Source organism: Procambarus clarkii, chromosome 4, assembly GCF_040958095.1.
Source record: "Procambarus clarkii isolate CNS0578487 chromosome 4, FALCON_Pclarkii_2.0, whole genome shotgun sequence".
Taxonomy (NCBI): domain Eukaryota; kingdom Metazoa; phylum Arthropoda; class Malacostraca; order Decapoda; family Cambaridae; genus Procambarus; species Procambarus clarkii.
The window spans coordinates 57555804-57578422 of record NC_091153.1 but is presented as its reverse complement, the minus strand read 5'-3'; the positions used below and the strand labels follow the sequence as shown (position 1 = coordinate 57578422).

Sequence of the window (22619 nt, the reverse complement as noted above, 5' to 3'; positions counted from 1 at the left end):
CTGGTGTGAGGCAGGTGTAGCTGGTGTGAGGCAGGTGTAGCTGGTGTGAGGCAGGTGTGGTGTGGGGCAGGTGTACCTGGTGTGAGGCAGGTGTACCTGGTGTGGGGCAGGTGTAGCTGATGTGGGGCAGGTGTACCTGGTTTGGAGCAGGTGTAGCTGATGTGGGGCAGGTGTAGCTGGTGTGGGGCAGGTGTAGTTGGTGTGGGGCAGGTGTAGCTGGTGTGGGGCAGGTGTAGCTGATGTGGGGCAGGTGTACCTGGTTTGGGGCAGGTGTACCTGGTGTGGGGCAGGTGTAGCTGATGCGGGGCAGGTGTACCTGGTTTGGAGCAGGTGTAGCTGGTGTGGGGCAGGTGTAGCTGGTGTGGGGCAGGTGTAGTTGGTATGGGGCAGGTGTAGCTGGTGTGGGGCAGGTGTACCTGGTGTGGAGCAGGTGTATCTGGTGTGGGGCAGGTGTAGCTGGTGTGGGGCAGGTGTAGCTGGTTTGGAGCAGGTGTAGCTGGTGTGGGGCAGGTGTAGCAGGTGTGGGGCAGGTGTAGCTGGTGTGGGGCAGGTGTAGCTGGTGTGGGGCAGGTGTAGCTGGTGTGGTTCAGGTGTAGCTGGTGTTGGGCAGGTGTAACTGGTGTGGGGCAGGTGTAGCTGGTGTGGGGCAGGTGTAGCTGGTGTGGGGCAGGTGTAGCTGGTGTGGGGCAGGTGTAGCTGGTGTGAGGCAGGTGTGGTGTGGGGCAGGTGTGGTGTGGGACAGGTGTATCTGGGAGACGAGTACAAGGATAGGGGTAGACACTAGGGAGATGGGACTCCCACCCCATCATAGTCACTTTCCTTCGTATTATTTCTTGCACATCTCGTTCCAGTTGGTTTAAATGTCATATATATACGACCACGTTCAGCAGGCAAACACCTCCCTTAATGCACCCCGGGGTTAACTATACACAAAACGTGTATATAATATATAACTTATATTTAAGAAACATTGTTTTTATTAGTTCTGAAATAGGCCGTTGTGGCCGCCTGGTTGTGTTATAAGAGACGGTTGATTTGTACTTTAAATATGTAAATATTTACATGAATTTGGGGGCTCAGTTCCTGAGCCCATTATGTCTCTATAACCTTTTCTACTACTGCTCACAGGATGCGTATGGGGTGCATAATAAGTGAACTAAACACACACACACACACACACAAACGCAAATTGTGGGTGGATATCATATGTGGCCGCCTGTTGCATGACGTTGCTAAACTGTTGATGTGATTGGTGATTCACCTCAGACGTTGCAGTGTCCTCTCGTTATATTGATTTGTGTGGTAGACATGATGAGTGGTGAGGGGCCACTTGAAGAACCTTTATCTCAGTCAATGTGCTAAGACTGCATCCAGTCTTGGGTGTGACACACAGTATCCGCAGCATTAAGATATCTTGGAGTATGTTAGCGCATTTGTCAAGGTATATATGTAGCCAGTCGAGGGGAAGACTCACCTGATGGCGTATATGTAGTGGAGCTTGGCGAGGTCGGCGTTACCCAGGTCCTTCTGCAGGTTGGCGAAGTTGTAGTGCATCTTGGCGTTGTGGGGCAGCGTCCTCAGGCCCGCCCTGAGCCGTCAGAGAGTGAGACACGCATTACAACCATATGGGAAGACCAGGCCCAGGTGAGAACACTGTGATTATGAGGTGAGAATCAAGTACTGTACAGACACGAGAGAGAGAGAGAGAGAGAGAGAGAGAGAGAGAGAGAGAGAGAGAGAGAGAGAGAGAGAGAGAGAGGGAAGCGGGAGAAAAGAACAGAACAGAACAGGGAGGCTATAGGGGAAGAGAAGTTAGAGAGAGGGAGAGGCAAGCCAGCTATATGAAAATACATATTATTATACATTACAGTAATTATTTAAATAACAAATAAGATCGAAATCTAATTATATAAAATTGATATAAAAATATATGATTGTGCATAGAAAGGTTATAGTAAATGTGTGATCAGTGAAATCATGACTTTGGAATCCATTTCTAAGTCTCCAACTTAAATTCAAGAGACTATAGGCTCTGTGCAGTGATTGTTGAGCTCTGATGGTGAGCTCAGAAGGTCAGTTCTGATTGTATAGTTAACCAGGAGCTTCTCTTATTATCAGGTATCCACACCATAGACAGTCACTACTAACAAAACAATAGTAGTTAACTACAGTCAGTCGTTAACAAGTCAACCATTCACAGTCAGAGTTGTAGCCAAGCAGGTCGTTAGTGTCATCATTACAAACCACATGCATCCCACAATAGTTAGCTTGTCTGTCACCGCTCTTGCCGTCTCTCAAGAGTGTATTCAAGAACATGTCTTGCCACAGATAGCTCTGTCCAGTCTATGATATATTCATAAATACCATACCATATACCATATATTCATTCATACCTCTATGATATATTCACCCGTTTAAGACGGCCGACGATCAAGGATATATGCGGACGTATATATTTCAAAATGGACGTATATGCTTATAGTACCCAAATATTCCATAGAGACATTAGAAAGAACTTTTTTTAGCGTCAGAATAGTTAATAAATGTTGGAGGCAGACTCCATACACATTTTGAGATGTAGATATGAAAGAGCCCAGTAGGCTCAAGAATCTGTACATCAATTGATTGACAGTTGAGAGGCGGGACCAAAGAGCCAGAGCTCAACCCCCTCAAGCACAACTAGGTGAGTTGGTGTGAGGGATGATCCTGAATACTGCGTAACTAGCGTTAATTGTTAATAACTAGTGATATTACTGCTATTAAAACTTGCTATTACACATCCTTATTACACATCTTGTCTTCCCAATGAGTCGATTTTTGTACTGCATCCACCACTCCGTGGAAAATGTGACGTGTTAGTAACAATAAAACCATCGTGATATAAACGTTTTCGATGCATGGGCCTCGATAGATTCATTGGGATGCTTGGGCTTCCCACCTAACCCTGCCACAATCCCTTCAGGAATAATCCTAAATCCTTCCCAATCACTAGCAAGACTTACAAGAAGAGCGTCTCCCTGGATTCCCAGTCCCGGTTCCTCTGTAGCGTCCTGCAGGAGGCGGCGACGAGGAGCAGCAGGAGGCAGGGCGCCCTCAGCCGTCCCGCCCGCGAGAGGGCCACGCCCACCAGCATCGCGTAGCCCAGGCTGGAGAAACAAGGACGCAAATTAATTACTCGGGGAGCGAGGGTACGTGTTCAAGTTGTTATTGGCGAGAGGGGAAAGGTGGGAGAAGTTCGTGTGAGGGTCGTTGGCGAATGGGAGGGGGTTAGTCGCTGGCGAGTGTGGGGAGAGGGTGTACACTGGGACCTCGCGGGGCGTGTACACTGGGACCTCGCGGGGCGTGTACACTGGGACCTCGCGGGGCGTGTACACTGGGACCTCGCGGGGCGTGTACACTGGGACCCCGCGGGGCGTGTACACTGGGACCCCGCGGGGGCGTGTACACTGGGACCTCGCGGGGGCGTGTACACTGGGACCTCGCGGGGCGTGTACACTGGGACCTCGCGGGGCGTGTACACTGGGACCTCGCGGGACGTGTACACTGGGACCTCGCGGGGCGTGTACACTGGGACATCGCGGGGCGTGTACACTGGGACCTCGCGGGGGCGTGTACACTGGGACCTCGCGGGGCGTGTACACTGGGATCTCGCGGGGCGTGTACACTGGGACCTCGCGGGGCGTGTACACTGGGACCTCGCGGGGGCGTGTACACTGGGACCTCGCGGGGGCGTGTACACTGGGACCTCGCGGGGCGTGTACACTGGGATCTCGCGGGGCGTGTACACTGGGACCTCGCGGGGCGTGTACACTGGGACCTCGCGGGGGCGTGTACACTGGGACCTCGCGGGGGCGTGTACACTGGGACCTCGCGGGGGCGTGTACACTGGGACCTCGCGGGGGCGTGTACACTGGGACCACGCGGGGGCGTGTACACTGGGACCTCGCGGGACGTGTACACTGGGACCCCGCGGGGCGTGTACACTGGGACCCCGCGGGGGCGTGTACACTGGGACCTCGCGGGGCGTGTACACTGGGACCTCGCGGGGGCGTGTACACTGGGACCTCGCGGGGCGTGTACACTGGGACCTCGCGGGGGCGTGTACACTGGGACCTCGCGGGGCGTGTACACTGGGACCTCGCGGGGGCGTGTACACTGAGACTTCGCGGGGCGTGGGTCGCGGTTTTCACTTCCTTACTCATCAATTACTTTATATGAATTACAGTCTGACAAATAATATTAAACCAGTACATATGGTTCTGTAATTTTAAGATTTATCAGCCTTCTACTCTCACTTTTCCCCTCACTTGCCTCACACAGAGAATCTCTGGTCTTGTTTACTGCCCGACTCCCCACCACAAACTTATTTACAACCACCTCGACTATTTACGCTCTCGGTAACTAACAATTCTCCTTTCGAATTCACCTGTCATATACAGCCCCGAGTTTAGTTAGCTCCGCTCCCCAGTGTCATTTACAATACACGTCAGCTGCTTCCTCGCCTCCCATCCAGTGATTTACATTTCCCGACGATTTACCTATTTGTTAAATTCATTTACAGCCGCGCGTCTCGGGATTGATTTACAACATCGCCCAACTAATGCCCTCGTAATGTTCAACTCCCTCCGATTGGGTTACTCTCACCCAAATCATTGTAATCATTTACATTTCCGCCAACTTGGCTACTTTCCCAAAAGCGTCCTCATTGATTATCCCCGCTAACTTAGCCAAACTCTTTTCCTCCGCCATTTAGCCAAGCCCTTTCCCACGCTAACTTAGCCAACCTCCTTTCCTATGCCAATTTAGTCAAGTTCCATTTCCCCCTAAACTTTGCAAAGTTCCCTTGGCTAAGGGGGACAATAAGCGTATATTACACTAACATACGTTACCCCTAGACCAATCACTGACTCTCCCAGGATGCTAGCCACAATAGTGTTCTGACTCCCGGGTTGCTGTTTACTGCTAGGTGAACAGAGATATGAGGCGAAATGAAACGGTGCCCAAAGACTTCCGTTCTGGCGTAAGAACGGAACCCAGACCCTTTCGCCTGCGACCCGACAGCGCTACAAGGCCCACATCTCACCGAATCTTCAAGAAAGCAAAAATAAACAAAAAAATAAACAATAAATTGTCATATTAAAGAGCACATTATACTATTTTTGCCTCGCCAAAGTTAGTGTTATCAGACTTATCATCAACCTCACTGTCATCACCATTATTGTCATCACCACCATTGTCATCACCACCATTGTCATCACCACGACTGTCATCAACCTCACTGTCTTCACCACCACTATCACCACCACTGTCATCACCACCATTGTCATCACCACCATTGTCATCAATGTCAGCATCATCAATGCCACTCTTGTCATTATCATATTATATTACTATTTCTAACCTCATGGCCGCAGGCTTGAGCAAAATGAACAAGACGAGAAAGCAACTAGTGTTCGGTACCTAATTTGACTAATACTTTCACTGGAGTCTTCAGACCTGCCGGTACACGGTACCTGGGGCTTTATTACCTCTCGTGTGCTTGAGGATATCCTCATAACGCACCCAAAATTCGCCAGAGGAAGCTACTGATCACATGACCCTGTACGACTAAATATTCTGTGAAATGGGGATTTTTAGCAGCACATAGCTAGTTCTTGACACTATGTAACCCTTCATATAGTTTAGGGGAGCTGCATAAATTTACCTGAATATGTTAATAAAAAATACTTTGACTTTAAATGGGTGAAGATCTTGAGTCTCGGACTCAGGACTCCAACTCTAGTGATTACTGGCTGGACTTCTATACTGGGATCTCTTTACTGGCTGGCTTTCTTTACTGGGATTTCTTTACTGTAACACATTCACAAAATCTTGAAAAATCTGCCTAGCTACCTTCGAACTTTACGTTCCAGATGGGACTAAGTTTAGTCATTCAGAACTTTTCAGGTCGTCAATTTCGGGAGCAAAATGTAGCTCTAACATGATTCCTCTGAAAGTGGGAATGTTATGAGCCTAAATTTCAATTTAAAAGTTTAAATAAGATTTGTTATTACATTGTTGTTTTACTGTGACGGTCCATAGTGACGGTGTGACGGTCCAAAGTGACGGTGTGACGGTCCATAGTGACGGTGTGACGGTCCATAGTGACGGTGTGACGGTGAACGAATATTAGAAGGTTGGGTTTTGTTGTTTTATTTTACTGTGACGGTCCATAGGCCGGGTGAACAAATATTAGCCGATTTTGTGTTGTTTTTACTGTGAACCAATCGTATTGGCGTTTGCATTTCCATTGGAGACTTTCGGCGCCGTAGAGAGGGGGACCTGCTGCATGGGTAACAGCTTCTCCGTATCAACCTACCCTGGCTTTGCGCCCTGGAGAGCTAGGTTACTCCAGACCGACAACCAGAGCGCAACTCCATAGTCTCGTGAGACTGATGGATGCCCACTACTACTGTCATGGTCCATTTAACAAATACTTTATGAATATATACATATATATATATATATATATATATATATATATATATATATATATATATATATATATTATATATATATATATATATATATATATATATATATATATATATATATATACATATATATATATATATATATATATATATATATATATATATATATATATATATATATATATATATATATATATATATATCTTTCTTTCTCTTTCCCTTTCATTCTCTTCTCCCTTTTCCTGTTCCTTGTCTTCTACGCTCCCTTGCTATCCTCTTCTTATTCCTATTACTATCTCCTTCGGTGGTTATAATAGGAGCTGCCTCGTATGGGCCAATAGGCCTGCTGCGGTTCTCATTACTGCTATCCCCTACACCTGACTTTCCTCCTCAGCTCTCTCTTGCCTATTTAATGCCTGCCCCTACCTGTCCTCATCACAATCGACTTGAGAATGGTCCAGGACGGACCGAAACGTCGTCGTCTCTTCAATTTCTAGTGTGTGGTCTGGTCAATATATATATATATATATATATAGCACTCAATGATATATTTGAGGCCACCATACGATCCATATTCAGAATAAGGACTTGCCTGAGACGATGTTAAGGACTAATCGCCCTTTCTCTCCTATCCTTAGAGTAGCCCCATTCATCCCCTCCACCCCGGCGTTTTCTATCATAAGAGGTTTTGACCAAAGACGCTTATTTTCCCTCAGGAGACGCTTGTGGCCGCGACGCTGCTGGGTTTGGTCTGGCTTTATCCTGTGTCATAGATTAGCGTAACTTGGTCGTAAGTTGACTAAACTATTGCCTGGGGCGTCTGGGATCTTGAGGGTAATGTTCTTTAAGCGTTAGGCTCTTAAACCTAAGTTCTTAATCTTAAACTTTTAATCGTTATAAGCGCTTGAGGGCTGGGTGTTAGGGGTCCTAAACGTTATAAGCGCTTGAGGGCTGGGTGTTAGGGGTCCTAAACGTTATAAGCGCTTGAGGGCTGGGTGTTAGGGGTCCTAAACGTTATAAGCGCTTGAGGGCTGGGTGTTAGGGGTCCTAAACGTTATAAGCACTTGAGGGCTGGGTGTTAGGGGTCCTAAACGTTATAAGCACTTGAGGGCTGGGTGTTAGGGTCCTAAACGTTATAAGCGCTTGAGGGCTGGGTGTTAGGGTCCTAAACGTTATAAGCGCTTGAGGGCTGGGTGTTAGGGGTCCTAAACGTTATAAGCGCTTGAGGGCTGGGTGTTAGGGGTCCTAAACGTTATAAGCACTTGAGGGCTGGGTTTTAGGGGTCCTAAACGTTATAAGCACTTGAGGGCTGGGTGTTAGGGGTCCTAAACGTTATAAGCACTTGAGGGCTGGGTGTTAGGGTCCTAAACGTTATAAGCGCTTGAGGGCTGGGTGTTAGGGGTCCTAAACGTTATAAGCGCTTGAGGGCTGGGTGTTAGGGGTCCTAAACGTTATAAGCACTTGAGGGCTGGGTGTTAGGGTCCTAAACGTTATAAGCACTTGAGGGCTGGGTGTTAGGGGTCCTAAAAGTTTGGGATTTTTATATATATTTAACTATAATAATAATTTATAGTTATTTATACTTGTAAATGTTAGGTGTTCAACATTAGGGATCTATAAATGTTATCGTATTAAACGTCGATTCATTCGGGTTCAATTAATCATGAGATGTCACTGACTTGAACTTTAAAACTTCCCAAGACTTCAGCAGGAGATTCATTCGAGTGGTTAAGCGTCTATGTTCTTAAACGGTCCGGTCATTGACGCTGTGTTCTTTGACGCTGTGTTCTTTGACGCTCTGTGTTCTTTGACGCTGTGTTCTTTGACGCTCTGTGTTCTTTGACGCTCTGTGTTCTTTGTCGCTCTGTGTTCTTTGACGCCCTGTGTTCTTTGACGCTCTGTGTTCTTTGTCGCTGTGTTCTTTGACGCTCTGTGTTCTTTGTCGCTCTGTGTTCTTTGACGCCCTGTGTCCTTTGACGCCCTGTGTTCTTTGACGCTGTGTTCTTTGACGCTCTGTGTTCTTTGTCGCTCTGTGTTCTTTGACGCCCTGTGTTCTTTGACGCTCTGTGTTCTTTGACGCTGTGTTCTTTGATGCTCTGTGTTCTTTGTCGCTCTGTGTTCTTTGATGCCCTGTGTTCTTTGTCGCTCTGTGTTCTTTGACGCTCTGTGTTCTTTGTCGCTCTGTGTTCTTTGACGCTCTGTGTTCTTTGACGCTCTGTGTTCTTTGTCGCTCTGTGTTCTTTGACGCCCTGTGTTCTTTGACGCTCTGTGTTCTTTGACGCTCTGTGTTCTTTGTCGCTCTGTGTTCTTTGACGCCCTATGTTCTTTGACGCTGTGTTCTTTGACGCTCTGTGTTCTTTGTCGCTCTGTGTTCTTTGACGCCCTGTGTTCTTTGACGCTCTGTGTTCTTTGACGCTCTGTGTTCTTTGTCGCTCTGTGTTCTTTGACGCCCTGTGTTCTTTGACGCTCTGTGTTCTTTGTCGCTCTATGTTCTTTGACGCTCTGTGTTCTTTGACGCTCTGTGTTCTTTGACGCCCTGTGTTCTTTGACGCACTGTGTTCTTTGACGCCCTGTGTTCTTTGACGCTCTGTGTTCTTTGACGCCCTGTGTTCTTTGACGCACTGTGTTCTTTGACGCCCTGTGTTCTTTGACGCTCTGTGTTCTTTGACGCCCTGTGTTCTTTGACGCTCTGTGTTCTTTGACGCCCTATGTTCTTTGACGCTCTGTGTTCTTTGACGCTCTGTGTTCTTTGACGCTCTGTGTTCTTTGACGCTCTGTGTTCTTTGACGCACTATGTTCTTTGACGCCCTGTGTTCTTTGACGCCCTATGTTCTTTCACGCTCTGTGTTCTTTGACGCTCTGTGTTCTTTGACGCCCTATGTTCTTTGACGGTCTGTGTTCTTTGACGCCCTATGTTCTTTGGCGCTCTGTGTTCTTTGACGCTCTGTGTTCTTTGACGCTCTGTGTTCTTTGACGCTCTGTGTTCTTTGACGCTCTGTGTTCTTTGACGCCCTATGTTCTTTGGCGCTCTGTGTTCTTTGTCGCTCTGTGTTCTTTGACGCTCTGTGTTCTTTGACGCTCTATGTTCTTTGGCGCTCTGTGTTCTTTGACGCTCTGTGTTCTTTGACGCTCTGTGTTCTTTGACGCACTGTGTTCTTTGACGCCCTGTGTTCTTTGACGCTCTGTGTTCTTTGGCGCTCTGTGTTCTTTGACGCTCTGTGTTCTTTGACGCACTGTGCTCTTTGACGCCCTATGTTCTTTGACGCCCTATGTTCTTTGACGCTCTGTGTTCTTTGACGCTCTGTGTTCTTTGACGAACTGTGTTCTTTGACGCCCTGTGTTCTTTGACGCTCTGTGTTCTTTGACGCGCTATGTTCTTTGACGCTCTGTGTTCTTTGACGCTCTGTGTTCTTTGACGCACTGTGTTCTTTGACGCCCTGTGTTCTTTGACGCTCTGTGTTCTTTGACGCCCTATGTTCTTTGACGTCCTGTGTTCTTTGACGCCCTATGTTCTTTGACGCACTGTGTTCTTTGACGCCCTGTGTTCTTTGACGCTCTGTGTTCTTTGACGCCCTATGTTCTTTGACGCTCTGTGTTCTTTGACGCTCTGTGTTCTTTGACGCTCTGTGTTCTTTGACGCTCTGTGTTCTTTGACGCACTATGTTCTTTGACGCCCTGTGTTCTTTGACGCTATGTGTTCTTTGACGCCCTATGTTCTTTGACGCTCTGTGTTCTTTGACGCTTTGTGTTCTTTGACGCCCTATGTTCTTTGACGGTCTGTGTTCTTTGACGCCCTATGTTCTTTGGCGCTCTGTGTTCTTTGACGCTCTGTGTTCTTTGACGCTCTGTGTTCTTTGACGCTCTGTGTTCTTTGACGCTCTGTGTTCTTTGACGCCCTATGTTCTTTGGCGCTCTGTGTTCTTTGACGCTCTGTGTTCTTTGACGCTCTGTGTTCTTTGACGCTCTGTGTTCTTTGACGCTCTGTGTTCTTTGACGCTCTATGTTCTTTGGCGCTCTGTGTTCTTTGACGCTCTGTGTTCTTTGACGCTCTGTGTTCTTTGACGCACTGTGTTCTTTGACGCCCTGTGTTCTTTGACGCTCTGTGTTCTTTGGCGCTCTGTGTTCTTTGACGCTCTGTGTTCTTTGACGCACTGTGCTCTTTGACGCCCTATGTTCTTTGACGCCCTATGTTCTTTGACGCTCTGTGTTCTTTGACGCTCTGTGTTCTTTGACGAACTGTGTTCTTTGACGCCCTGTGTTCTTTGACGCTCTGTGTTCTTTGACGCGCTATGTTCTTTGACGCTCTGTGTTCTTTGACGCACTGTGTTCTTTGACGCCCTGTGTTCTTTGACGCTCTGTGTTCTTTGACGCCCTATGTTCTTTGACGCCCTGTGTTCTTTGACGCCCTATGTTCTTTGACGCACTGTGTTCTTTGACGCTCTGTGTTCTTTGACGCTCTGTGTTCTTTGACGCTCTATGTTCTTTGACGCTCTGTGTTCTTTGACGCTCTGTGTTCTTTGACGCACTGTGTTCTTTGACGCTCTGTGTTCTTTGACGCTCTATATTCTTTGACGCTCTGTGTTCTTTGACGTTCTGTGTTCTTTGACGCACTGTGTTCTTTGAGGCCCTGTGTTCTTTGACGCTCTGTGTTCTTTGACGCCCTATGTTCTTTGACGCTCTGTGTTCTTTGACGCCCTATGTTCTTTGACGCCCTATGTTCTTTGACGCTCTGTGTTCTTTGACGCCCTGTGTTCTTTGACGCCCTATGTTCTTTGACGCACTGTGTTCTTTGACGCTCTGTGTTCTTTGACGCTCTGTGTTCTTTGACGCCCTATGTTCTTTGACGCTCTGTGTTCTTTGACGCTCTGTGTTCTTTGACGCCCTATGTTCTTTGACGCACTGTGTTCTTTGACGCTCTGTGTTCTTTGACGCTCTGTGTTCTTTGACGCCCTATATTCTTTGACGCTCTGTGTTCTTTGACGCCCTATGTTCTTTGGCGCTCTGTGTTCTTTGACGCCCTATGTTCTTTGACGCACTGTGTTCTTTGACGCCCTGTGTTCTTTGACGCTCTGTGTTCTTTGACGCCCTATGTTCTTTGACGCTCTGTGTTCTTTGACGCTCTGCGTTCTTTGACGCCCTGTGTTCTTTGACGCTCTGTGTTCTTTGACGCCCTATGTTCTTTGACGCTCTGTGTTCTTTGACGCCCTATGTTCTTTGACGCACTGTGTTCTTTGACGCACTGTGTTCTTTGGCGCTCTGTGTTCTTTGACGCCCTATGTTCTTTGACGCTCTGTGTTCTTTGACGCCCTATGTTCTTTGGCGCTCTGTGTTCTTTGACGCACTGTGTTCTTTGACGCCCTATGTTCTTTGACGCCCTATGTTCTTTGACGCTCTGTGTTCTTTGACGCCCTATGTTCTTTGACGCTCTGTGTTCTTTGACGCCCTATGTTCTTTGACGCTCTGTGTTCTTTGACGCCCTATGTTCTTTGACGCTCTGTGTTCATTGACGCCCTATGTTCTTTGACGCTCTGTGTTCTTTGACGCCCTATGTTCTTTGACGCTCTGTGTTCTTTGACGCCCTATGTTCTTTGACGCGCTATGTTCTTTGACGCACTGTGTTCTTTGACGCCCTGTGTTCTTTGACGCTCTATGTTCTTTGACGCCCTATGTTCTTTGACGCTCTGTGTTCTTTGACGCTTTGTGTTCTTTGACGCCCTATGTTCTTTGACGCCCTATGTTCTTTGACGCCCTATGTTCTTTGACGCTCTTTGTTCTTTGACGCTCTGTGTTCTTTGACGCCCTATGTTCTTTGACGCTCTGTGTTCTTTGCGACATGGTTTTTTTTCAAATCGTTGTGTTTAAATGCTCTATTATGCGTTAAGCCCTGGCACTCTAGAGAGCACATCCGCGACTTCTAGTGCTACACTCGCGCTCTAGTGCCACACTCGCGCTCTGGTGCTACACTCGCGCTCTAGTGCCACACTCACGCTCTAGTGTTACACTAGCGCTCAAGTGCCAAATCAAAGCAAGCTAGTGCCACGTCTTTACTTTTAAGGATATATTTACTGCCACAAATACCACCACGGACTCGGTTGTAAGCGTGTGGAGGGATGAAAGTAGTTCAGGCAGCTCTTGTATCTCCCCAAAGTCATCAAAGGTCACAAGGGTCATGAACTTTAAGTAGTAAAGCTCTAAAAAAGGTCAGTAGTGAGCAGGCAGGAGCCGGCGCTCCTAAACTTATCCGGCTTTCTTCTTCTTGTTGATAGTAGGTGCAGTTTGCATGACGGGTTTGTCCTCCCGATGACTGCACCAGTACTGACGTTGGTGGACGCGTTTATGTTGAAGATGATCGGAGCTACCAAGGTGCTTGTTGCGTTGTGCTGTAGATAGAGGAACGGTGATTAAAACAGAGGTGTGTGTTGTAGGGAGACTTGCCGCACTGTAGGACGGTGTGTTGTGTTTATGGCGTCAGCTGATCCTTGGTGCTGCGACGAGGCAGTTGTTTTCTGTGTTTAGCTGTTGGTGGCGCCAGGTATAAATGTGGCGCGGGTCAGATGTGACCCAATTTGTTGGTCGACTGCAGATATTTAGCCAGTGCTTTGACTATTTGGTATTTTTCTTGTGACGAGTGGTCACCGCTTCCTAATATATGCTCGATGGTGAAGGGTATTTTAAGTGCGATAAAGACTTGTTTGAAATTTACTCTGGCACTATAATGTCGGAAGCAGTGCAGGAGATAGTGTTCGACTGTTTCAGGCACCTGACAGTGAGTACAGAGTTCGTTGATGTCTGTCCTGTACTTAGAGCTGTGTGCTGCTAGTTTGGTGTGTCCCAGCCTTAATCTGGTCATCGTTACATCAATTTCTCTGCTTTTATATCGGACATGTTTCCAAGTTTCCCATTTCTTTTTAATGGACCCATAGTGCAAAGGTGAGCATAACGTTTTCCAGTTTGTTGCAAAATCCTGGGAGATGGTATCTTTGAAGGCTCCTTTACGTGCAACATGGGGAATTGGATGACGGGTGAGGTGAGGCGTGTTGTGCATCGCTTTGGCTAGTTGGTCTACAAGTTCATTACGGAGAATACCACAATGTGCTGGGACCCATTGGATAGAGGTGTCATACCCGTTCAATTGATGTTTGTGAAGAAGTTGAAGGCATGGGTAGACAATCTCCTTGCATGTTTTCGAAGAGTACGTAATTGCTTGAATCGCGCTCTTGGAGTCACTACAGATTGTATATATCCCAACTGGTAATGTTGTGATGATTTGGAGAGCTTGATACAAGGCATATAATTCCGCTGTGAAAATAGATAGTTGGTTTGGTAACCGCCATCCCTGCTTGAGATGGTATTCCGGTATCCATACAGCGCAAGTGACCGAGGGTACGTTGTTCATGAAGATGCGAGACCCATCTGTGTAAATCTCTGTGGTATTTGGGTAGCAATTTTTCATTGTTGAGACAAAGACTGAGGCTATGGCTGAGTTTGGTGCAGATTTTGGAGTGTTGTCTTCGAGTTGTATTGCTGTATTAGGAGTTGTATAAAGCCAAGGTGGAATGTGGGGAACAGGAGGTTGGGTTTCACAGTTTTGGAGTAGGGAGAGGTCTATATTGAGGTTATTTGTAGCCCGTGTGAGGAAAGGTTGCGAGTGAATGGTTGGGGAGCGGGGGTTATGTGGGTTAACTGTTGGGTTAATTTTTGATCTGTATGGGTGTGTCTGGTGAGCAGTGGTGCAGAGTGACAGATAGTTGGCACACATAATGTCTCATCTGGTGGTTAGGCTTGTGAGGCCTGTTTCCCCGTAAAGTCCGAGGATTGGAGTTGAACGCATTGCGCCACATATAAGTCGCATGGCATTATTTTGTATGACCTCGAGGCTCTGTAGGTTAGTGGGCGCCGCCGACGCATATGCTTGGCAACAATAGTCTAGTTGGCTGCGAATGTAGGTTGTATAGAAACGGAGCAAGATTTTATGGTGTGCTCCCCAGGTGGTGCCAGTGAGGGCTTTCAGTATGGTGAGTCGGGGTTGTGTCGTCTGTTTAAGGTGTTGAATGTGTGCTTTCCAGGTAAGTAAGGGGGAGTCTAAGTGCATGCCAAGATATTTATGTTCTCGTACGTGTTGGATGGGAGTGTTGTGTATTGTGAGGGTGGGTAGATGAAGTAGTTTTTTTTTAGTGAAAACCTGATAGCAGGTTTTGGTAGTACTGAATTGAAGGCCCCATTGTTGTGTCCAATCTATGAGGTGGTCAAGTGCTGTTTGCATTGTTGAGACTGTATTAGGTAGGGCATTGTCTGAATAATACAGTGTTAAGTCGTCGGCGTACGCCGAGAGGTGAACAGGATGGGTGTTAGGCAAATCTGCTAAGAATGCGGCAAATAGGGTTGGGCTTAGTATGGAGCCTTGTGGGACACCTGTTTGTATTGGGATGCCATCGGAAAACTCGCCTTGTATAAAGACTTTGGAGGTCCTGTTTGTGAGATAGGACTGTAACCATAAAAGTAATCTTCCCTGTACGCCTAAACGTGCAAGCTTCGCGAGGAGGCAAGTATGAGGAATGCTATCAAAAGCTCCTTTGAGGTCTAGGTAGACAACAAGACAATATTTACTGCTTCTGAGAGAGGTGCGGATTTCATGTTCAAGGCAGAGTATTTGATCTAGCGTGGAGCATTGCGGTCGAAATCCAGCTTGGAGTGACGGTATAATATTGTTATACTCTAGGTACCATTGGAGACGAGTATGTACTAGCCTCCGGCTTTGTAATGTTATTCAGTTTCATGAAATTTATGAAGTGGGTGAAAAGAGATGGTGTACAAGACAGTGAACACAAGACTGAACACGTCTGGTGGAGAACTTCTCTGCACAGTTATTATAAACCCGAAAAAAATTGGTAGACTGCGGGAATTGTGTTCTCTTTATCTCCCGGTTAAATGATATTTATCTGGCAGTATTACTCATGAAAGATGTATTGCCAAAATTGACAAAACTTTTTCCGAGAACTTTAAACTTTAATTATACAGTATTCATTCATATATATATTATATATATTATATATATATATATATATATATATATATATATATATATATATATATATATATATATATATATATATATATATATATATATATATATATTGGTAGCAGTCTTTCCTGTAGACATATATTATTAAATATGACCGGAAAAGTCAGATTAATAATTCTAACACGAATTTTCTCGATATTTCTTATGTTTCTTTTCACTGTCGATGGTAATTGAAAAATCAATTCTCCAAAATTCATTTTTATTTCTAGTCTGACGCGACACTTGAACGCGTTTCGTAATAACTTATTACATTTTCAAAGATTTTTAGTTTACACACACACAACTATTACCTGTAAACACTAAACAGAGTTCTTACTTATGCTATGATTTAAACAGCTTTCATTTTTCATTTTAAACTCGCATTTTGGGTGAGGTGATATGTTACAACAGTTTTGAATGAGGTGAACAAAACTTTCAACACAGGATAGAACACGAAACAATGGGTATTGAAGGTAAGAATGGAAGTAATTGCAGAGGGCCTATTGGTCCATATTTCTTGATGCTTCTATATTGGAGCGGAGTCTTGAAGTGGGTAGAATATAGTTGTGCATTAATTGGCTGTTTTTTTAATTTATTATATTCAATAAATGAATTAATTCAATACATGAGGAGCGGTGAGGGAGAATAACTTTACAGTTGTCATACTAGTGCCTGAGAGCCTTAGTGCGATGGCTCATCATTGCTGTACTAAACGCGATAGTTCACTGACGTACTATGTTTTAATTTGTATAGATCATTATTTCAGTTAATAGCTTGTCTCATAAGAGGCCCTTGCATAATTGGCCAAATTATGCACTTTGTTTACATTCGCGTCCTGTATTTTATACATTTTATACATTATCAGATCCGCTGTTCATTTGATTAAGTATAATTCGTTACATAAAATTCAATGAAAATTAGATAATCTTTGGAGTAGGGCAATGGAATCGCTCCAGCGTACAAGGTCACCCTCAGACGCACTCGTTACCTGGGGTGACTTCATTGTGTATTTATTGTACATATTTGGGATGTGTGTTTTGGGTCAATATCACACCAGCACTGTTGCAGAATCACTTAAAAGAAGTCTGCTTATTCTTTAGTAAAGTCTTGTGCTACACCAACATTCGGACTTCTAACCCCTTTCTTGTATTTGTTTCAAGAACTGTTATATTTTTATGAAAATGTAATTGATTTTAGTCAATTTTTCAAATGGTTTTACAAATCCAGCTAGAAATGAATATTTATAAGACAGAATACAGATCGTATCTTATTTTAAATGTGATGTGTGTGTGTGTGTGTGTGTGTGTGTGTGTGTGTGTGTGTGTGTGTGAGAGAGAGAGATGAAGAAGGGTATAGAGAATGGGAGGGAGTAGAGAAGGTAGAGGGCATTGGCTGTCTTAAGAATACTTTACAAAACTTTAGATAAACTGTCAAGAGACCGTGAATGCGTTCTGGAGCGTCTCGGCTGATAGTCAATAATTAAAGGAGGACATTTGTTTTTCTCAGCGTGGCTCCCGAGGACAAACACGAGTGTTTGAGTCAGGTATTGAGTCGAGTTCTTTAACTTTTCTCAGGACTAATAATAATATGAGAGCGAAGTTGTAAAATAAGAAACACAAAGAAACTAAACCTTGAAAGAACTAGACGAAAACAAACCAAACGAAAGCAAGAATAAGAATATATGAGGATAAAAAAAGGTGGTAAAAACGAGGCGGGAGAGAGGAGACTATATAAGGTATATCGGTGGAGTGTGCGGGCCGGATGAGAAGACTATATAAGGTATATCGGTGGAGTGTGCGGGCCGGATGAGAGGAAGAGCAGCAGCACATCTGGCGGAGGTGGACAAGGCAGCCGGATGGAAATGGTCATTACTAGCATATGTCTCACAGACCTGCGTGTCCTCCTACACCCTGCCATCTGGACGGCTCCTCCTCCTCCTCTTCCTCCTCCTGCTCCTACTCATCGTCATATGCAACTGTTACTGCTTTTGCAACTGCTACTGTTGCTTGTGCTGCTGCTATTCAACTTTTACTGATGTAGGGAATTGTGTCTGTTGCGATTATAGACTCGTTACTCCTCCTGTAACTGCTACTGCTGTTTGTATCTGCTCTTCTTGGTGATTTAGCTGCTGCTGCTGCTAATGTACTTTTAACTGCTCCTCCTGCTGATTTACATATAACTTGCTGCTGTTGCTGCTGCTATGATCACTCCTGCTCCTGCAGTTGCTGATTTTTCATCTGCATTTCTCTGCCCGTCTTCAGGTGAATTACTTCAGTTATTAATGATTTGTTATATATTTGCTAGAATATTTCTGCTCGTTTTGTTGCTAATGCCTTTTGATATGTGTTGACGGCGGTACAACTACCGCTCCTGCCCGGGGCCAAGACACGTCTTGTGTCTTAGACATTCACACTGGCAGCTTGTCTCGGTGATGCAACACTTCAGTCATTCATCTGGGGGATCTAGAGCACACAGACGGTGTACTAATACTTGAGTAACGGTATAAAACACACACACACACACACACACACACACACACACACACACACACACACACACACACCAGAACCCACCTGGGGATGTAGAGTATCCTCTCGGCGATGACGAAGCCGACGGTGAAGAGGAGGTTGGTGGCCGGGAGGAATGGTAGCACCAGCAGCGCCAGCCCCAGCAGCAACGCCCGCCCCTCCTGGCCCTGCACGAGGAGAGAAGGACACCGCTCAAGCACTGGCGAGGACAGGCACGGACAGGAGCAGGCAAGGTCGTGCGTGGCGAGCAAGGGGACAGAGGAGCGAGATGAGGGTAACTTAGGCAACTGTCACGCTTGTGTTGGGGAGCAATAACACGGGAGGAAGAGAGAGAGACTGTGTGTGTGTGTGTGTGTGTGTGTGTGTGTGTGTGTGTGTGTGTGTGTGTGTGTGTGTGTGTGTGTGTGTGTGTGTACTCACCTAGTTGTGTCTGCAGGATCGAGCATTGACTCTTGGATCCCGCCTTTCGAGCATCGGTTGTTTACAGCAATGACTCCTGTCCCATTTCCCTATCACACCTGGTTTTAAAATTATGAATAGTATTTGCTTCCACAACCTGTTCCTGAAGTGCATTCCATTTTCCCACTACTCTCACGCTAAAAGAAAACTTCCTAACATCTCTGTGACTCATCTGAGTTTCAAGCTTCCATCCATGTCCTCTCGTTCTGTTACTATTTCGTGTGAACATTTCGTCTATGTCCACTCTGTCAATCCCTCTGAGTATCTTATACGTTCCTATCATGTCCCCCCTCTCCCTTCTTCTTTCTAGTGTCGTAAGGCACAGTTCCCTCAGGCGCTCCTCATACCCCATCCCTCGTAGCTCTGGGAAGAGTCTTGTTGCAAACCTCTGAACCTTTTCCAGTTTCATTATATGCTTCTTCAGATGGGGACTCCATGATGAGGCGGCATACTCTAAGACTGGCCTTACGTAGGCAGTGTAAAGCGCCCTAAATGCCTCCTTACTTAGGTTTCTGAATGATGTTCTAACTTTTGCCAGTGTAGAGTACGCTGCTGTCGTTATCCTATTTATATGTGCCTCAGGAGATAGATTAGGTGTTACGTCCACCCCCAGGTCTCTTTCACGCGTCGTCACAGGTAGGCTGTTCCCCTTCATTGTGTACTGTCCTTTTGGTCTCCTATCTCCTAGTCCCATTTCCATAACTTTACATTTGCTCGTGTTGAATTCCAGTAGCCATTTCTCTGACCATCTCTGCAACCTGTTCAGGTCCTCTTGGAGGATCCTGCAATCCTCATCTGTCACAACTCTTCTCATCAACTTTGCGTCATCCGCAAACATCGACATGTAGGACTCTACGCCTGTAAACATGTCGTTAACATATACAAGAAACAGAATTGGTCCCAGCACCGATCCTTGTGGTACTCCACTTGTTACTGTTCGCCAGTCCGACTTCTCGCCCCTTACCGTAACTCTTTGGCTCCTTCCTGTTAGGTAGTTCCTTATCCATGCTAGGACCTTTCCCCCCACCCCCGCCTGCCTCTCGAGCTTGAACAGCAGTCTCATGTGCGGTACTGTATCAAAGGCTTTTTGGCAGTCCAGAAATATGCAGTCTGCCCAACCATCTCTGTCCTGTCTTATCCTCGTTATTTTATCATAGAATTCCAGAAGGTTTGTTAGGCACGATTTCCCTGTCCAGACCCCATGTTGATGTTTGTTCACAAACCTAATGTTCTCCAGGTGTGCAACCAGTCGTAGCCTAATTATTCTTTCCAGTATTTTACAGGGGATGCTTGTCAGTGATACAGGTCTATAGTTAAGTGCCTCCTCCCTATCACCTTTCTTGAAGATCGGCACGACATTTGCCTTCTTGCAGCAACTGGGCAATACTCCTGACATAAGTGACTCATTAAAGATCATTGCCAGAGGCACGCTGAGGGCCTGTGCTGCTTCTTTTAGTATCCACGGTGATACTTTGTCTGGTCCAACTGCTTTAGTTGCATCTAGAGTTGTCAACTGTTTCATTACCTCCTCTGCTGTCACCTCTATATCTGATAGTCTTTCATCTAGGGTAACCCCTTCCAACAATGGGAGCTGCTCAGGCTCTGTAGTGAACACTCCATGGAAACTGGCATTCAGTGCCTCACAGATTTCCTTGTCACTTTCAGTATATGCCCCCTCTGTCTTCCTTAGTCTTGTCACTTGGTCGTTCACCGACATTTTTCTTCTTATATGACTGTGTAGTAACTTAGGTTGTTTTTTCGCTTTGATTGCAATATCGTTCTCATAGTCCCTTTCCGATGTTCGTCTTATGTTAATGTAATCGTTCCTAGCTCTGTTGTATCTGATCCTGTTGTCCTCTGTTCTTTGTCTTCTGTACTTCCTCCACTCCCGCCTGCTGGCCATTCTTGCTTCCTGACACTGTCTATTAAACCATGGGTTATTATATTCCTTCTTATTTTTTCCCTTTACCGTTGGTATAAATCTCTCTTCGGCCTCCTGGCATTTCTGTATGACTAGGTACATCATATCTTGGACTGTTTTTCCTCTAATTTCTTCCTCCCACTGCACTTCACCCAGATAGTCCCTTATCCTCTTATAGTCCCCTTTCCTGTGGTCAGCTCTCCTTTCCCAGATCTCTTGTCCCATGGTCATAAGTTTGAATTCCATCATGTAGTCAAAGACTAGGACACAATGGTCACTGGCCCCTAGAGGTATTTCATGCTCTAAATTCTCGATATCTTCTACGTTCTGGGTGAAAGTCAGGTCTAATAGGCTCGGTGCATCTCCTCCTCTTTCCCTTGTGTCTTCCTTCACATGTTGTGTCAGGAAATTCCTGTCTATAACATCTACTAATTTTGCTCCCCACGTTTCGTCCCCTCCATGGGGATTCCTTGATTCCCAATTTATCTCTCCATGATTTAGGTCCCCCATGATCAGCAGCTTCGCTCTCATTCTGTGGGCTAGTGTTGCTGCCTTCTGAAGTTCATCTATACATGCTTTGTTGTTGTCATCATACTCCTGCCTGGGTCTTCTACTGTTTGGTGGGGGATTGTAGATTACCAAGATCACAATCTTCCTCCCATCTACTGTCAGAGTTCCATGTATGAAGCTTGTGCACTCATTGGTAACTCGATTTCCCAGGTCTTCAAACTTCCATTTCTGCTCTATTAGGAATGCTACTCCCCCTCCCTGTCTCTGTGTCCTCTCTTTTCGTATCACCTGGTACCCTTCAGGAAAGATTGCATCTGAGATCATGTCATTAATTTTAGTTTCCACAATTGCAACTATGTCAGGATCAGCTTCACTCACTCTTTCTTTTATCTCTTCTGCTTTATTAGATACCCCATCAGCATTGGTGTACCAAACCTTGAGATTCTTCATGGAAACTCTTGTACCAGAGTTCTCCCTTTCTCTGGGGGTCTGGGGGGATCTGGGGGGTGTCTGGGGGGTGACTGGGGGCAGGGGGGATCTGGGGGATCTGGGGGGTGTCTGGAGGATGACTGGGGGCGGGGAGGATCCTGGGGATGTCCGAGGGGATCCGGGGGGTGTCTGGGGGGGTCCGGGGGGTGTATGGGGGGTGAAAGAGGTCAGGAGGGGTGCTTGGGGGGCTACTGGGGGCTGGGCTTCTAGGAAGGTAGGTAGGAGGGTCTGGGGTAGGGCCTGGGTAGGTAGGTCTGGAGTAGGAAGGGCATACTGGGTCTGAAGATTAGGGAGGGCATAGAGGGGTTGGGAGATAGCGTAAGGTTGGGAGTCAGATAGAGGTTGAGAGGTTGGGAGGGGGAAGGATAGAGGGGGAGGGGGGAACCTCCCACCCCTCTCACAAGGGTGGGGGGTCACATGGAAGGAGAGGGGATGAGGAGGGGTGAGGGCTGGGTAGGCTTTGGGTGTTGAGGAGATGAGGGCTGGGTGGGTTCTTGGGGTTGAGGGGATGAGGGCTGGGTGGGTTTTGGGGGTTGAGGGGATGAGGGCTGGGTGGGTTTTGGGGGTTGAGGGGATGAGGGCTGGACGGGTTTTGGGCGTTGAGGTGATGAGGGTGGTCCTTGGAATGTGGGATGAATTTGACTGCAGTGGGGTCAGAGGGGTCAAGGGATGTGTTGGGGAGATAAGCAGGGGCAGGGAGGGCTGATTTGGGGAAGGGGTGACCCGAGAAGCAAGTGTGAGCTGGTTAGCATGGGGTGGATTAACACTGGGGTGTGTAGCTGCGCTCAAATGGGAAGAGTTGTATTGTTGTTTGCTTTCTCTGTGGGCAATCTGTTCCTCCTTCGTCATGAATTTGTCAATATATACGTTGTAGTAATTTTCGCTACCTCTGAGTAAGTGTTTGTGATGCAGTATGTAATCCACTGCCTCTTCGTTAGTGAACTGTACTAGGACTGGTCGTTTCCTGTTACAGTTGTATGGTCCAATGCGTCGTTGAACTTGCACCTCATTCCCTGCCATCTGGGCTCTCATGTCTCTCAAGATCCCCTGTAGCTCCAAATCCTCAATCTCCATCCTTTCCTGCCTCGATGGTGCCCTGGCTTCAAGCAATCCATGGATTATGATTGTCCTCTTTCTCAGTTCAGGGTCATGCTGATGGCCCTCTCCCTGACTGACCC

General features: G+C 46.4%; 1 protein-coding gene across 1 annotated transcript in view; it reads right to left on the bottom strand.

Moving 5' to 3' along the window:
* Positions 1-22619, bottom strand: part of LOC138371819 (protein O-mannosyl-transferase TMTC1-like) — a 90873-nt gene that overhangs the window by 45364 nt on the left and 22890 nt on the right. The window contains exons 3-5 of the mRNA XM_069336845.1: positions 18108-18229; positions 3003-3146; positions 1475-1588 (exon numbers count right to left, since the gene is read on the bottom strand). Coding sequence (XP_069192946.1) covers positions 1475-1588; positions 3003-3146; positions 18108-18229 — 380 coding nt within the window. The remainder of the gene's footprint in view (positions 1-1474; positions 1589-3002; positions 3147-18107; positions 18230-22619) is intronic.